Consider the following 17,201-nt stretch of genomic DNA (forward strand, 5'->3'; position numbering starts at 1 on the left):
GCTGTCATGCCAAAAGCCACCAGCCCATCTCACCAGATGCATCCCTAGCAATATATCTGCAATTAGAAGTTTGAATTAATTCACCCAGGGGATGCACCTGCACAAAAGATCACTTCATGTGAACTAAGGCCATGTCCTGACAACAAAACACTCAGATAAAGGGGAAAGAACCTTGGCTGTGCACCCACAGCACCTCAACAGGACTTCAATGCCCTGAATATCCCCTATCACAGAATAGTGCCATTAATCCAAAAATATAAGGGAAAAAAAACCCCAAAATGTTTCTGACAAGGTCACCTCCAACTTAGACATCCTTATGAAGGTGATCTGAGCTCAGAGAAATATGCACCCTGATCCCTGCACAATAATGAAGCAATTAGTGAGCCACAGATGGAGATGTTCCTCTACCAACACCCAGCTAAAATGCTTAGAGCTTGCTCATGTGCTAGAGGCAACCAATTACAAAGCCACAATAAAACCCTTCTTGAAGACTATTTTTCAGCTGCAGCCTTTTTTAGCTCCTGCTCAAAATCCTCATTTCTCAGAAGAGAGAACAAGGGTGGATTTCCCGTCTCAAAAATTCTGCTTCATTAAGTATCTAATGTTGCCCATTTCCACAAGTCATCAAAAGAGGAGAAACATTTATAATATAAATATGAATGAGCTTGGCTAACAGGTTGCAATGATTGAGATGTACCATTTACAGAGGAATAGGCCATCAGAATAGATCCATCTGTACCATTCCTTCCAGCAATCTTTTTTTTTTTTTTTTTTGATAGCCAATACTGATACACACATTTTACTTAAAAAGACCTTCCAGGCAGGACTGCATTCCAAGGAAAAATACCTTAATAAATATCAACTTGCACACAAATATAACTTATTTGGCAAACACTATTCAAGGTCATCAGGAAGTTTCACATGGAGAAAGCAGCAGTGAGGTGGATGGTTTGACCAGGAAGATGAACCTGAATTAGGGGTGGATAATTCCTGTACTTTTGAGGGAACCACTGTGCCACAAAGGAAGGAATTTCAAAGAGGATCAACTTAAGTAAAAGGTTAGTTGATCTAACTACTAAAATTTCTTTCTTTCTTCTAAAATTTCTTTTCCTTTTCTACTAAAATTGTAACCAGATTAAATATTGTATTAAATCAGCAGCTCTAAGAGCATCAAGCCTTTGATAAAATCTCTCCCCATGCACCCTTAAAAAGCAGCAATATTGTGCCCCATCTACAGTAAAACCTGGGAAACCAGTACATAGAACACCAGCCACAGAATCCTCTCAAAGCCTGCAGATCTGAAAACACACCCCAGGCCTCTCCTTCATCACCACTCTTCCAAACTGCATTTTCCAGCTCTGAATCCTCAGTTTTGGAAAGAGCAGTGAATACAACATGAGGCAGGTATTGAGACCTGCACGGCTTCAGGAGAGGTGTCAGAGCCCACCCTCATTACCCCCCAGGAGCTCATGAGTTTTCCTGATGCTTTATTAAGAAGCTGTGTGCTACTTTTGGAGGTTTATTTAGCAAATGGAACACACACTGCCCTTTGGTATTTTTCTTCTCACCATTCATTTAAGTCTATATTAAGTTAATGCACTTTTAAAATACATATCTGTGCTCTCCTGTCAGCCAATGGTTCATTTACCAAACCACTGAGCTCCACAGAGATCAGCAAGCACAAAGGACAAGCAAAACCTTGTTATTTCTCCTGAAGCACCACATCTTTTCAGCCAGAGCTCTTCACCTCATATCCATGTGGCTGTAATCAGAAAAAAATCAGAGTTGGAAGCAAGGCTGGGAGAAGAGGAGGTTCTGTCCCTGACCTCCACTGCTGCCTGGGAGCTGCTGAACACCAGGGCAGAGCACTGAAGTGGAACTAAAGAAGCCCAAGCAAGTCCCTTCAGAGGCTGCAAGGCACACCCTCCACACTGAACTGGAACAGCAGGTGTTTGTCTACCAGCCTCAGAGTTGCCTAGACAAAGAAAGCACCTTCAAGTAGTCATCAATATTCACACAGAAGCCTGGCATAAGAAAAAACAGCCAGGGAGGCAGATAAAAAGAACAACTTGTAAAAAAGCTGGATATCAGAGAAAAGAGGTGTCTGTATCTCCTGAGAGACACCACCACTCAGACTGCTGCCTGTGACAGTCAGACACCTCGAGTTTTACTGTCTCTACAAAGTCTTACAAAGAGCAATCAGCAGCCTTCACTCTCCTGCTAAAGGGGATGGCACCTTATCACCTGCACTTGGTTTATCTCAGGTGCCCAAATACTACAGCAGGACTGAAATTCTGTGGTTTGAGTCATGCACCACAGAAAGCTGTTAAACCTGCCCTAATAATGTGAGACTATTTTTTTAACCAGAGTCCATTCTCTAAAAGAACTAAAAAAGTAGCAGTCACATTCTTAAACTCTGAGTTAACTGAGTTAGTTAACACTGAGTTAGTTAACACTGAGTTAGTTAACACTGAGTTGCAGAAGTTTTCTTCCCTGCTAAGGGTCAGGCTGATATTGGTATGCTCCCTGGATTCCAGAAGGAAACAGTATTAAATGAAAAGAATGATGCAGTGGGGCACTTCAATTCCTTGGCCACCACCTTTTAGTCACAAGATAATAGCAAGAGACACCTGGCTTGGAAGTGGACCCTTCATCAAGCATAATTAAATGCTGATTTAGTAGGTAATTTACTCCTTTGAAATTCTCAGTCATGATCTCCACCTCTCCTCTGACGACTCATTTAACTTTATTAAAAACATTAGCATTGATTTTCTCCACTCATTACAAGCCAGTGGATTTATCTGCATTAGCAAATTAATTCATCCAAACTCTTATTCCAAGAAGAGCCAAAGCCTGCAGGAAAGCAAGAGCTACAAGCTGTCACCAAGGCAGCAGCATCACGTATTTCTTGCTCTTCTGACTCACCTGGCCTAGAAGTTACACTTCTACAGCATTCAAAACAGGCAGAAGCCCAAACAGATCAAACAACAGAAGATGTTCCCTGTTTTCCGAGGCAACAAGTGTTCCCTGACCAAAATCATCCCAGTGCAGCAGCTGCAGTGAAGAACCTTTCACATGTGTGATTTCCAAACAACACAAACTCAAGCAACGTGCTGGGAATACGTTACCATGGGATTGGAGTCTGCAATCAGGTCCCGCAGGGAATCCAGGAACCCTTGGTCCTCCACCATCTGGGCGTTGATGTCGTGCAGCTTGGCCACGCAGACAGCTGCAGTTTTCCTCACGTAGGGGTCCTCATCCTTCAGGCACTTGCGCAGGGGCTCGCACAGGTACTCGGTGATTTTATCCACGCGGATGCAGCCCATGGTGCGCACGGCCAGCGCGCGGATCAGCGGGTTCGGGTCCTCGCAGTCCTGCACCAGAGCACCAACAAATCTGCACCAGCACATCCCCTGCAGCCAGGCTGCTCTTACTTAAGCAGCATCTCTCTGATTACATGCTAAGAGCCAGGCAATTATTTCAGATCAGGGATAAAAGGGCACTTGGTGCTTCGTGGAAACGTTTTATATTGTCTCAAGATGTTTCCATCCTGTAAAATTGTTGTCTGGGTGTCCCTTCATTCTCCCAGCAAAGCTGCCTTCAACGTGATCCAACAGCTAAGCTGGAGAGGCAGCATCCAAATTCTCACCACAAAGTAATTTACTGATTTCCAACCTTCCTGGTTTAAAGGAGTAAGAAATAAAATGGGGAAAATCAAAAACTAAACACAATGCAACAGTCATCAAGGCCTACTTCTTAAAGGCCAAACACAAACATCCCTCAAGTTACAACACATGAAGCACTAAGCAAAGGCTACTCTAGAGCTGCTTTTCTAAAGAGGAAAAGGAAAAGGCAGAGAGGAATACAACATTTCTTACTCCAAGCCTACATAGTTTTCCATGCATCCAGTCCATCTACATCTCTGAGCTCCCCCAAAATCAACCTGTAAAAGGATGGCTGCAGAATGGCCTACAAAAGCATTTACCTTTCACTGCTCAAACTTCCTGCAGCTGAAAAACTAATTTAAAGTCTGCAAGAGAAGTGACACATCCTACCAGTGCATTCCCCACCTTGAACTGGGAAGTGCTGAGTTAGTGCAGACCAGTGCCAACACTTGCTCTTCACTAACACCTGTCCCCTCAAGTTGCCAAAAGGGACACCAGGCTTTCCTCTGCAGGGCGTGAGATGGAAAATACCATTTTGTTAGTCCATTCTAACAGAATTGCACTTTACAGACAGACAATATTCTTTCCAGAGAGGAAGACAGGGACATCCTCTCTGACCAGAAGAGCAGATCTCTCAGCTTAGGTCTTCTCACCTCCTTCTGCCTCAAGAACCACAACAGAAACTTGGAACTCAATCCCATTCCCCAGTGTCTCAGATTTTGTAACACTCTGCAAGGAGTCTCAAACTTCTAAGCACTGGGTTTTATCTTGCACAACATGGGACTGAAATAACATTTCCTAGATAAGGAGAGGCAACCTGACAACAGAACTAAAGGCAACCCAGCAATCAGGCTGTTGTTTTCCCAGTGAGCTGTCTCTCAGTTTAACCAGAGATAAATGTTTTCCACATAGAACACAGCTGGAACATTCAAACAGAAAGTTTGATACCCATGTCTCAGATACTACAAAGGCTGGAAGATGAAACAGATAAAATCTGTTTTCCAATACCAGAAGTTGGTAAAACAACAGAAGCAGCTTTCCCTGGAGCAGACTCTCTCACAGCCACTTACAGGCTGCTGAAGTCATCTCCTCTGCAATAACCAGGAGGAACAAATGAGAGAAATGACCCAAATCTAGTGGATTCAGCACCCTCCTCTATGAGCCCAACCCCAAAGCAGAGATAAAGCTCCCAAAGACTGATGGACAAAGAGATGTGCTGGCAGCCACTGTGCTGGACCCTTTCCTGATGTGCCAGGGGAGCAGGTTACCTTCACAAAGCTGTTGACAGCCATGATGGCCATGTCTGGCTGGCTTTTGGCATAGTTCATCAGGTACAGGTAGACCAGCTTCTTCAGCTCCAGGTTGTCAGTCTGCATGCAGTTGACAACATCAGGGAACAGAGAGCTGGATCCACAACACAAAGATAAGCAAGGATGGAATCAGAGAATTGTTTAGGTTAGGAAATGCCAGCAGTTCCCCCAGCACTGCCACAACCACGTCCCCAAGTGCCACATCTGAACACCTTTTAATCCAGGGATGGTGACTCCACCACTGCCTGTTTCAATCCCATCTGAACCTCCCTGGCAGAACCTGAGGTTATTTCCTCTCATCCTGTAACTGGTCACCTGGGAGAAGGGACTGACCACCCTCCTGGCAGGGAGTTTAGTGAGAAGGTCCCCCTTGAGCCTCCTTTTCTTCAGACTGAGCCCCACCAGGTGCTCCTCATCAGACCTGTGCTCCAGCCCATCCCCTCCTCTGGACATGCTCCAGCCCCCCAATGTTCTTCTTGTCATGAGGAGCCCCAAACTGACCCCAGGATTTGAGGTGTGGCCTCACCAGTGCCCAGCACAGAGGGACAATCACTGCCCTGCTCCTGCTGGCCACACTGTTCCTGATACAGGCCAGGTGCCATTGGCTCTCTTGGACACACAGCAGCTCATGTTCAGCCACATCTGACCAGCAACCCTGGTCCTCTTCCTTCTTTCCAGCTGCTCTTCCCCATGCCTGGAGCATTCCATGGGTTGTTGTGACCCAACCTCATATCACTGAGCCTCACACCACTGGCCTGAGCCCATGGACTCAGCCTGTCCAGATCCCCTGCAGAGCATTCCTGCCCTCCAGCAGATCCACACTCCCACCCACAAAATAAAAAACAGAGGTTGCATGGTGTCCAAAGGGGATAGTAATAATATCAAGGAAGCCAGAAAAACTAGAGTTCCACTTTAAGCACCCTGGTGTTTAATGAAAGGTCACCTTCCCTTTCAAAGCAGTTTGCAATGCTTTTATAATAATAATTTAATATCTTCTACAGCTTTAACATAGGAGGAGGTGAAAACTAATGTCATTTCCTAAATGTGTTTTAACTGGGGAGTTCACCAAACAAGAAAATTTTACCATGCCAGGCCTGGAAATGAACTCACAAGAGGAAAAACGTTGCTTTAAAATGTTTTGGTCATGCAGGACACTTATGAAGAACCTGCCAAATTTCAGACTAGCAAAGTCCAGAGTGATCAGAAGCTTAAACACTGACAAGCTGGGCTTCACTCAAATGTCAAGCAGCCATCTGTAAACAGCACTGCAGAATAACACAGGAAGTTACACAAAGATTCTGCAGCTCCCAGGTTTGCTGGGGGGATCTAAAGGTGACAGGTAAATGCTGCTGGCAGAAAAGATTAGAGTTTTTTTTTTCCTCTTTCAGTTTATGTGTTCCTTCATTCTATGATGAAGTCATGATGCTGAATTTGCAAGCTTATATTGATTTCCGTGGCAACAGACCAGGCTTCTGTGAATTCAGAATTACTGACTCTCTGCCAGGCTCCAGGAACAAGAGGGAGAAAGGAAGAAAGCATTCATTCCAACAAGTTTTTCTGGTTCTCTCAGAAAACACTACTGGGGACAATAAATACCAGTGTCCATCAGCTGCACTAAGACACAGGTTCAATTTCAATATCAGCCATTTTAAAATGTAGCTTTAATTTATGCTGTGGCAGATAAAGCTAAGAAAAAGTTGGAATTACCTTTGTAACACTAAAATCCAGGACAGCAAGCAGCAAGAAAACATCACCTAAAGTGACATACAAAATGGCTGAATTCTGGGTATGCTTTAAATAAAAAGTGTTCTTGGCACTGAGCTAAACCCACACTGAAAACAGTTGTTTCTCTTGCTTTCAGTGACAGCAAGGAGTTTGAGAAAGCTGTGACTCAGGCACAGCACAGGCAGGGACACAGCCATCCTCACCAAGGTGCCAAGGAGCTGTTCCATGGGTATGTGTCACCACACGAGTCCCAGGAGAACCTGAGCTGCTTTTACCTGACATCCTTCCCCACAGTCATGGCTGCAATAACCTTCTTTACAGCTTCTTTCCTCTTCTCTTTCTTTTCATTGTTGAGTTCAGCCTTCAGCTCAAAAATCTCTCCTGGCAGAAGACAAAAAAAAAAAAAAAACCAAAAAAAAAAACCAGATTAAATCTCTCAGGAGAAGAAAAGGGTCTTGTTCTAGGGATAATTCAAGAGTGACTTTTTGCTTTCTTGGCCTGTTGTTCCCATAAAACTGGCCCAGCTGCACTTGGAAGCTGTCAGACCTTGTGCAGAACATGGTTCTCTGAGAAGCAAAGCTGCAACACTCAAGGGACTGATATGACTCCACCTTGTAGAGGAAAATGCCACGAACAAGAACCACGCTGTGTGTGGCAGCTCTCCCACTTCCAGGACACCAAATCACATCCCTGGAGCATCTGTTTCTCTGAGGCAACCATTACATAACCAGCATGAAAAGATACTTGGAGATGCCAGATTCGTGCCTGAGAGAAACAAACTAAGCCAGGAATTTTGCCCAGACTTTTTAAAGTTTTGCTCATCATTGAAAGCTTCCTCAGAAAGCTGGAGTGGAGTCCAAGTGCTGTGGTTCCTGAAACAGGACAGCATGTGTTTAGTCCAGTGGAAAAGAGCTAAAAAGCTAACAAAAGCTGCATGTAACACAGCTTGTCTGGATTCCAAGGCTCCCAAAGCAGCCTTTTCCACAGCATTAATTCTTCCAGATATGACTGTGTAGAAAGCCAGTTCAGGCTGGGTCACCAAAGTGGCAGTCAAGTTATAAAATAAATCAACATGTGCAAAATGCTGTTTATCAGGCCTGTTCCAGACAGAGTCAGAGGTATGAGAAGGATAATGCTCCCAACAGACAGACAGCTTTCCTCAGGAAGGACAGCCAGCAGCATTCCCACTGGGAGCCACAGCCTGAGCACATCACAAATATCCAAATATCCCTGACACATTCTAGCACCAACTTTCCATTCCTACACTTGCTCAGAGCAGCAGCACTAATTAAAATCTGACACAGAGAGACTGCCAGGGACTCCAAAAGAGAAGAGAAGCTGCTGCAGTGCAGAGACCACTGTCATCCCTCCTGCCTGAGGAGGAGCCTGACATTACTCACCCAGAGCTTGTGCCCTGGGGCAGAGCCCAGAGAGCTCCAGCTCTCACCCAGCCCTGCAGCCAGCCCACAAAAACCTGCCTTCAGCTCTGAACTTTCAGAGCTGCTCCTTGGAAAGATGTCAACTGCATTAGCTCCATTTATGAGCTCATTGTGAAGCTTAATGACACATAAATACATCAACAGTGTGGGTTTTTTCACTGGCAGGCATTCAGAGGGAGCACTCAGCCATTTTGCAAAGGAGAGGTTAATGCAAACCATTTTCCACATCTGCTGGAGAATGATCAGGCTTAAATTGCACTCAGCAACAGTGTTTTGTTCAAGAACAGGTTAGAAAATCTGCCTGGGATAGTCTCAGAAGAACAAGCCCTGTTCTGAAACAGCTGAATAAATAAAGTGATCCCAAAAATCCTTTCCAGGCTTCCCATTTTTAAGGGCAGCAGTTTGTCCTGAGGTGAGGTAACCACCACACCTGCAAAAAAGGCAGAGGAAAGTCCAACAGTGCACCTGCAGCTTTGGAGAAAATGGCAGCAGGAAAACCCATTATGTTTGCTTGATGTATATAACCAAAATATTAAATTCCTCACATCAGCTTAATCCTGTGATGCCCAAATTAACAACCATCCCTAGTCTGGCACTTGTTAGCCCATAACCAAAACTTTGTCTCTGCCTAGATCTGCACTCAAATCCCATTGCTTTGCTTTCTGATCCTTGAAAGAGCAGCAATTTGGGTTATTTTGTGAATCATAAAAACGTGTAATACCCCAGTTTTGTCTTTTGTCACCATGTGACCTACTTTGGAAGTTTCTCCCTGGATGATTAAGAAGAGAAACAGGGACAGAGCTACCAGAAAAGCACAAGTTCTCCTGCATGCAGTTAAAAAAGCTGTGTAAAAATAGCCACCCACCACCTCCAATCCACTGCACCAGCTCAACACCAACCTTTTTTATTGGTCGTGAAGTATTTGGAGTCCGTCATGGTTCCAGTTCCTTAAAACACCTGAGAATATGAAGAATAAAAAAAGAACAAGTCAGCTCCAAATGCTGTTTGGTGGCAACAGCCAGTTTGTGAGGCAGGAACTCGAGCAAGGACGCTTGGTGAGTGAAGGAGGAAGCAAAAGCTTCACATCCACAGGCACGAGTTCCCCAATCTTCATCCTGCACCTGCTGCTGGGATTACTTGGCAAAGCCAGGGATTTAAAGGGCTTGGTAAAAACACAACATTGATGCTCAGCCCAGCTTCCTAAATTCTCAGTCTCAGCAGGCAAGAGGCATTTTTTGAACTCCTTACAACCAGCAGATGCTGGTATGCTCTGCAGCTGCCTTTCCTGGGTACACAGATTCATTTTCCAAGGAAAAGCACATCCAGAGTCTTGCCTGGCAGTGAGAAGTCCATGTTTCAGACAAAGGAAACTGTCATCTCATCTCCCCCTAACGATATCTGCCTGTGCTTGCATCTGATGGAAGGCACAATTAACCCCACTTGCAACACCCACCCCCAGGCCTTTCATCCCTTTCCCTCCTTTTGTTCCCAGCAGATGCAAAACAGTGGTTTTTTTTTTTTTTAAAGAGAAGCCATTACTTTTCAGGTCTCTCAGGCTTGAAATTGAAATATTTCTCTGCCAAGATCTGACATCCCACCTCTGAGACACACACACAAAGCTTGTTATTGCAGTGCTGCTTCTGCTTTTTTTTTTTTTTTTTTTTCCTGTGGACTGGATGGAAAAACGCTATTGGAGCAGCAAGTGCTCAGCAGAGCCACGAGAGTGGTCTCACCAGCACTTCTCTTGCTCTACAGAACTAAATTAATGCCTTGGAATACAGGGATTGCCCAAATGGGATATATGTGGATATCCATCATTTTATTCTTACAATTGTTAGTTCTGTGACAAATATGAAACAATTTTCAAAACAAGCAGAGGAGTGGGTACTTTTACTGCTCTTGATGAAAGCCTGTATCAATGCTAGGAACTATGACCCTAAAATCACCTCAAAAAGGATTTTATAATTTCTTTCCTCCTTTTTCTATCTTTTTGGCCCCAATTCCCCTTTTCTTACACATCCTTCCATGACCTTAAAGGCTGCCAGCAAAGCAGTAAATCATCTGTTCTCTAAATGCTGCCTGTCTTGCCTCTAAACCCTGCAGGTCGTGCTGGCTCAGCAACAAAAGGACCAGCACAGCTTTGAACTCCAGGAGTGCCCAGCACTGCAATCAGATTGTTCTTCCTTAACCCTTTCCTGCCTCACCCCTTCACCAACCCCAATGCCATCACCATTCCATTTTCCCCCATCCACCTGGACCAGCTGGACACCCCAGCAGTTGAATTCCCAGCAGCTGCTGAGGGGCAATGCCCCAATTTCCCCCCTTTCTCATGGGGTCATCCTGTCCAATTGCCAAACATCTGCATGAGGACCAACCTGTTGCTTTTCCCAGTTTCCTGGAGCTGCTGCCTGCCCTGTGCCTGCCTGGTTTCCACCTCATCCAATTAGGCTGAATTACTGGGTTTGGTTTGATTTCTCTCCCTCTCTGCTCCTGCCAAGCCTGGAGACAGCTCTGGAAACACATTCCTCGTGCAGAGGAGGTTTAACCTCCTTCCAAAACAGAGGCTGGGTTGGGAAAGCCACACGAGCCACAATGAGTGCAATTCTTCCAGCAAAAATCTCACAAAAATTTCACCCTGAAAGCAGAGGCTGCAGTGGAGCTTGTTTTGTAATTAAAATCAGAGCCTGTGTTCAGCTGCAATATTATTGCTGACAGAGTCCTTCAGGTTTGAGCTCAGCTTAAAAGGAAGACTTAAAATGTTTTCCTCTGTGAGAGTATTTGGCACAGTGCCATGCAAAAAGCACTGAACGTGGCCTTGATGTTCTTTGTTTGCAATATGTGGGGATTTGTCATCCAGGGTCACATCTCAGCTGAGCTGCTCTAATACAGCTTTAACTGGGGCCAGAGCAGCAGATTAGAGAGAAAATGGAGGGGGGGGGGAACCCAACCCAAACACCATAAACATCAACCCAGTTAAATAAAGCTACACACAGAGAGAGGAAGGAACCCTGCTGGATTTCAGAGATGGTTGTTAAACCTCAGGTGCAGCGTATCTTGCTGTTCTTCTCCTTCAAATATTGTTTTTCTCCTTTCATATACTTGGAAACATGAAGAATCCTAGAAACACTCAGACAGGGCCAAGCACAGCTCATGCCTTTCCAACCTCCTTTGATGGATCTAAATGAGAGCTTAGGCCAATAACCAACCTGCCCTATTCAATGTAAAGCTCCTTTTCTCACGAGCATACAGATTGCTGCTTCATGTGTGTCAGAGCTTGCTTTGCACACTGTTCAGAGACAGCCTGCCAGCAGCACTGGGTATTATCTCATCACTAACAATCTCAGCATGATTTACAGCAAATGGAACCAGATATTTAAAACACTGCTGTTTGTGTGACTGCAGAAAACACCAGCTCCTTGGACACAAATCTAAACCCAGGAGAGCCAAGGTAAATTAGAACATCATGAACAGACTTGCATTTTCAGAAGAAAAATCTACTTTAGACTGCCCCCTCCTCACTATTGTTCTGTGCCCAGCACTTGCTGAGATGGAAACAGGTAAGAGGTGTTCAAAGCTGACAGCAAAATGCTCCTCCTGATGCAACCCCAGCAAAGGAGAAGAGATGAGAATGAGGAATGGCTCCAGAAAGCCCCAGCAATGCTTAATGCTACAAACAGTGGCTTGACATTTCAATGTAGACTGAAGCAAAGCAAGATAAGCCTCCTTGGCCCAAACCCACACAGAAAACCTGAGCCTGTGTCTGACCAACACCTGCTTGAGCCCACACACGACCCCAGTCAGCCTGACCCGCTCCCAGCACTGATCCCACACAGGCAGGTTTAAGGGCCTTGGGATTAAGGCAAGCTCCTGGACATTGAAACCACCAATCCCTAAATCTCTCAAGTGATCCCTGGTTTAACTCCAGTGTAAGTGGTGCCACCCATTTTTCCTGGAAAGCCTCTCAAGGAGCTGTGTGACAGCCCAAGTGTGGCCCAGGGCCACTGGAGAACCAGGAAGATAAACAGAACAATGGAACATGGATGGCAGAGGGAGAGCTGTGCCTGCAGCCCTGGACTTGTGCTGGCACAAGGATTTTGTTCCCATCCTGGGGACCCAACACCCCCTTGGTGTTCCCCATTCCACCTGCTCCTCCTACCACCTCCCCATTCCCTGGAAGCCCCATCCCAGCTTTGCTGCCAGCCCCTCCCACACCTCCAGCAGGACTCCCAGCACCCACCCACACTCCAGACTGGCATCCCAGTACCTCCCTTGCCCACCAGCCCTTCCCCAGATCTCTCCCAGGATCCCCCAGCTGCAGGCCTATTCCCCACAAATCCCAGTTCCCCTCCCAGCAGTGCCTGCCAGTCCAGCACCCAGCCCTTACCCTGCCTGCTCCCACCAGTATCCCAGTAGCTTGCTGTGCTCATTCCCATCCCAGTCCATCCCCCAGCACCCACTGACCCCACTCCTCACCCCTCCATCTCCTCTGCAACCACCTGCCCACTCCTCCCATCCTCTTCCAGTCCATCACCAGAGCCACTCCCAGTGCCTCACCAGCGACTCTCCCCGCGCCATTCCAGATCCCCCTCCCAATGCCCCCCCTGGTGTCCCTCCCAGTGCCCCTCACCTCTCCCAGTATCCCCTTCCCACCTATACCAGTGCCTCTCCCGGAATCCCCTCCCATCGTCCCCCAGCCCCTCCCTAAGCAGCACCTCTCTCTCCCCGCCCTATCCCAGTACCCCACCAGTACCTCGCAGCTTCTCCCAGTATCCCCTCCCACCACCCCTGCCCACCCTATGGCAGCACCCCACCACCGCCCTCACCTCTCCCAACATCCCCTCCCAGCCCCTCCTAATTCTCCACCAGTGCCCCAAGCCGCCCTGTCGCAGCACCCTCCCCGCTCCCCGGACCCGCTCCCCGCGCCCCTCCCACCTCTCCCAGCGCCCTCAGCCCCGGCCCCGCTCACGGACCGGACTCACCGCTGCGGGGGCGGCGGCGGAACCGGAAGCGGAGGGGCCGGGCGGACTCGCGAGCAGCGAGATCAAACCCTCCCCCGCCCAGAGCGGCCGCGCCCCGCCACCATAGAGCGGCGGCAGCGGGCGGAGCGCCGGCGGCCCGCGCTTCCGGGGGGCGGGGCGGAGCGGCGCTCAGCGGGGCGGGGCCGAGGCGCCCCCTGGCGGCGGGGCGGTGTGGCGGTGTCATGGCGGAGGTGGGCGCGCACCTCACGGCCGCCCCGGCCGGCGAGGACCGGCCCTCCGTGTTCGAGGCGGTGGCCCAGGACAGCCTGATGGCCGCCGTGAAACCCGCCCTGCAGCACCTGGTCAAGGTGAGGGCGAGGCGGGCCGCGGGTGAAGGGAGAGGAGGGGGGCCGGCGTGTAACTCCGGCCGCACTCACAGGCAGCGGGACAGTTGTGAGCCACCTGGCTTGTGTTGAGAATTAGAGGCGTCGTTTATAGCTGTTGTGATTTATAATTTAGCACTTTACTCCGCTTTTAGATCCTTCCCTGTGAGGGTGGGGAGGCCCTGGCACGGGCTGCCCAGAGAAGCTGTGGCTGCCCCATCCCTGGGAGTGTTCAAATCCAGGCTGGACGGGGCTTGGAGCAGCCTGGGGTAGTAAAAGGTGTCTGGCTGGAACCACATGATCTATAATGCTCCTTCCAGCCCAAACCACTCTGGTTCCTCCTGTTTTGTGTCCCTTTTGCAACAGATGCTTACTGAATCTAATCCTGCCCGGTACGGTTTCCTCTGGCACTGGTTTGATGAGGTCTACGTCCTTCTGGATTTGCTGCTCCAGCAGCACTGCCTGGCCAGCTGCAGTGCATCCTTCTCTGAGAACTTCTATAGCATGAAGAGGATCCCCATGGGAGATGGCAGACAGCAACCTCTGGCCACAGCTGGCCTGCCAAAGAGGCAGCACTGGAAGTCTCTGCTCCTGCTGGTTCTTGTTCCTTATCTGAAAGGAAAGCTGGAGAAACTGGTGTCCAGCCTGAGGGAGGAGGATGAGTACTCCATCCACCCTCCCTCCTCATCCTGGAAGCGTTTCTACAGAGCCTTTCTAGCTGCCTACCCCTACGTAAACATGACCTGGGAGGGCTGGTTTCTTATCCAGCAACTGTGCTACATCCTGGGCAAGGCTGAGCATCATTCCCCCATGCTGAAGCTGGCTGGTGTCCGCCTGGTCAGGCTGACTGCAGAGGATATCCAGGCCCTGGAGAAGAAATGGGCTGAAACCACCTCAAGTCAAACACATAGGTATGGCAGAACCTGGCTCAGGTGTTGCTCTCCAGGGGGTTCTGTGGGTGTGTAAATTTAGAGGTGATGCTGCAAGTAAAAGTGCCTTTTTCTCCAAAAATTCGCTCTGACAAAATGTGCTCCAAAAGGGTGTAGTGTGAGTGAAAATAAGGAAACCAGTAGCAGGGATTAGCTTGAAACGATTTTGTGGTAATAAAATTTCAGAGTTTGGTGTTTTTGGGCATGCAAGCCTTTATTCTGTTCAGTCTTCTCCTGCACTTTTCCAGCAATGGAGGTGTAGCAGTTGCAGCAATGTTGCTGAAAGGATTGAAACTTTGTTCTTTGATTTTCCCAAGCAGCAGCTAGTCATGGGCACACTCAGTACCCTGTGATCCAGGAGTGAAACACTCTGTGGTCCAGGATCCTTTAATCCAAATTCTTCTGATTTAGAATTCTGAAAAAAAAGGCAGGATTTGGATCTTCCTTAAAATAAAAAAAGAATCTGAAACATCCTAATAAGTGCAAACACGGGACACACTGACCAACTAACTTAGCATTAAGGAGCTGTGTGAAGCAGTCACTCCCCAGGTGCTTTTCCCCATGGTTTCTAGATGGATAAATGTGCAGTAGTAACCATCTCTCCCTGCTTCTCTCTGCTACAGCTTTACCTCACGAGTGCAGTCGGCCCTGAGGAAAGCTCTGGGTGGCATTGCCTTCTCCCTGTCCACCGGCCTGTCCGTCAGCGTGTTCTTCCTCCAGTTCCTGGACTGGTGGTACTCCTCGGAAAACCAGGAGACCATCAAGTCCCTGACAGCGCTGCCCACGCCGCCACCCCCCGTGCACCTGGAGCAGGAGCCCAGCTCAGCTCTCCTGCCCAGCCTGAAGACCGTGTGCCCTCTGTGCCGCAAGGTCCGCGTGAACGCCACGGCCCTGGCCACCTCCGGCTTCGTGTTCTGCTACCGCTGCGCCCACGGCTACGTGAAGGCTCACCAGCGCTGCCCCGTCACGGGCTATGCCACAGAGCTGCAGCACCTGGTCAAACTCTACTCCCCTGAGAGCTGAAGGGCTCCCAGGAGCCTCCAGCACCTCTTTGTGCATCCCATGGAAGGCTTAAGACTGCCACAGCTCCTCGGTGAGCTCTGCAGCGCCCTGGAACTCGGTGGTTCGTCAGCTTTGCTGCCTTTTCACGTTCTGGCAATGCTCTGCCCTTTGTTGATAAGCTCTTCAAACATCCTGGCAGTTGCAGAGGGATCACACAGCCCCAGCCTGTCAGAGCCAGCACAGAAATGCCTTAAAAGACCAGCTGAAAGGGAGGAAACATTGATCCTCACATCTGCATTCCTCTTACCCAAATCAAAGACCAGCACTGGTGCTGCTTGAGGGCATGAGCCAGCAAATTAAAGAGGTAGGGAGATTCTCTAGGCAGGTTTTTCTTCCCTGTGCAGCTTCCCAGGCCCTTGTGCTGCCCAGGGTGAGCTCTGGCTTTGTCAGAGGTGGAGACAGGCTTAAACCTCTGCTCTTCAGCCTCCTGCATTTTCAGGCTCTTCACCTTGGAACTGAGAACACCACCCTCTGAATTCCCATCAACAGTTTTAAATTAAGACTTTTGACTGCTTAAAGAACAAGATGGACAAGAGGAACGTGATATTTTCTGCACAGGAGAGAAAATGACAAACCAGATTAAAACAAACTCCCAACTGTTGAGAGTGGTTTATTGTTAAAGTCTTTGCAATTCATTATTATCTGCTTTTATAAAGCAAAATTCTTTCTTGATTGAGAACCTAATTTAATTCTTTTCTGGTTATTGGAAAAACAGCTTGCTCCTCTGGGGGCTCTATTTACATAAGAGAGACAAGACTAAAGCTGCTTTCATCTTTCCATGTGATAGTAGTGGATGTAAGATTAGCATTTTGTAGGCTGAGAATCTTTAATGTCTGAGCATTACATTGCAATTATTCCAGTCCCAGCCATGTAGCACATTCATATCAGAACACAACATCCTTCCACTGAACACAGGAAAGAAAACCTGTGTGACGTGGCTGGCTCTTGCCTGACACCTGATTTTTCAGATGGAAGGTTGTTTTCCTGGCTCTAGGGAGCAGCAGTGCTCCAGATATCACGGTGACAGTGCTTAGAGAATACAAGAGCAAAGTTTGCTGCACAGAGTCCAGGACCCCACTCTGGACTTTCCAGATTTAGAGATATTTTCTAACATTTAATCCACTGAACCAGGCATCTCATTTTCTCTCCACATTAGCTCTGCTTCAGAAGAGAAAAATCCCCAATATCCTCCTTCACTTGTAAGCAAGAGAGTAAGGTTATTGAATAATGTGGAAAATGCAGTAATTTGAATCTTCCCCAAACACCTAATAAATGAGATTTGTTCCTGATGCCTTATTTTCTCTGTACACCTCCCTGACCCTTCTACCTGTGCCACTGGGGAGTAATAATAAAAACTCATTTCTCTCTTCTCCAGTAGCTATGGGGTCCATGAAGATACTTCCCTTTAGAGAGTCAGTAAGAACACACACACACATCTTACTGGAATACAGATCACATCGAGGTGTGAGATTTTCTGAGGTTCCACATCACTTTTTACTTTTTGTTAATGTCCTGGTGACTCCAGTGCAACAGCTCATTTAAATAAGCATTTGACTGATGATTGCTTTTCAGGATAGGTTTATTTTCCTTTTATCCTTCCTATACTTTCCAAGTGATTTGTCTGCTGCTCAGGGCGAAGCTGGGCAGGTGTGGGACACTCACCCCCAGCACTGCAGGGCTCTTGGGGAGGTTCATCCTCCCTCTAATGTAGGATTCACTAACACACAATA

At 47.7% G+C, this 17,201-nt stretch overlaps 2 protein-coding genes across 5 annotated transcripts in view; one reads left to right on the top strand and one right to left on the bottom strand.

Annotated features, from left to right (window-relative positions):
• The window catches only part of AP2B1 (adaptor related protein complex 2 subunit beta 1), a 76,464-nt gene extending 63,251 nt beyond the window's left edge, over window positions 1-13,213 (bottom strand). For 2 of the 4 annotated variants that reach the window (XM_053995508.1, XM_053995505.1), the window contains exons 1-5: window positions 13,119-13,213; window positions 9,039-9,096; window positions 6,976-7,081; window positions 4,934-5,069; window positions 3,129-3,374 (exon numbers count right to left, since the gene is read on the bottom strand). In XM_053995508.1, coding sequence (XP_053851483.1) covers window positions 3,129-3,374; window positions 4,934-5,069; window positions 6,976-7,081; window positions 9,039-9,075 — 525 coding nt within the window. In that variant the 5' untranslated portion in view covers window positions 9,076-9,096; window positions 13,119-13,213. Of the gene's footprint in view, window positions 1-3,128; window positions 3,375-4,933; window positions 5,070-6,975; window positions 7,082-9,038; window positions 9,097-10,514; window positions 12,265-13,109 lie in introns of those variants that run through there. The other 2 variants (XM_053995506.1, XM_053995507.1) reach the window with 2 other exon arrangements.
• A 73-nt stretch (window positions 13,214-13,286) lies between these two features.
• Window positions 13,287-16,760, top strand: PEX12 (peroxisomal biogenesis factor 12). Its single transcript, XM_053995550.1, has 3 exons — window positions 13,287-13,465; window positions 13,847-14,391; window positions 15,033-16,760. Exons 1-3 carry the CDS (start codon window positions 13,340-13,342, stop codon window positions 15,430-15,432), a joined length of 1,071 nt encoding a protein of 356 aa, XP_053851525.1. The 5' UTR covers window positions 13,287-13,339; the 3' UTR covers window positions 15,433-16,760.
• The last annotated feature ends 441 nt before the right edge of the window (window positions 16,761-17,201 follow it).

The sequence above is a fragment of the Vidua macroura genome, chromosome 20, assembly GCF_024509145.1.
Source record: "Vidua macroura isolate BioBank_ID:100142 chromosome 20, ASM2450914v1, whole genome shotgun sequence".
Taxonomy (NCBI): Eukaryota; Metazoa; Chordata; class Aves; order Passeriformes; family Viduidae; genus Vidua; species Vidua macroura.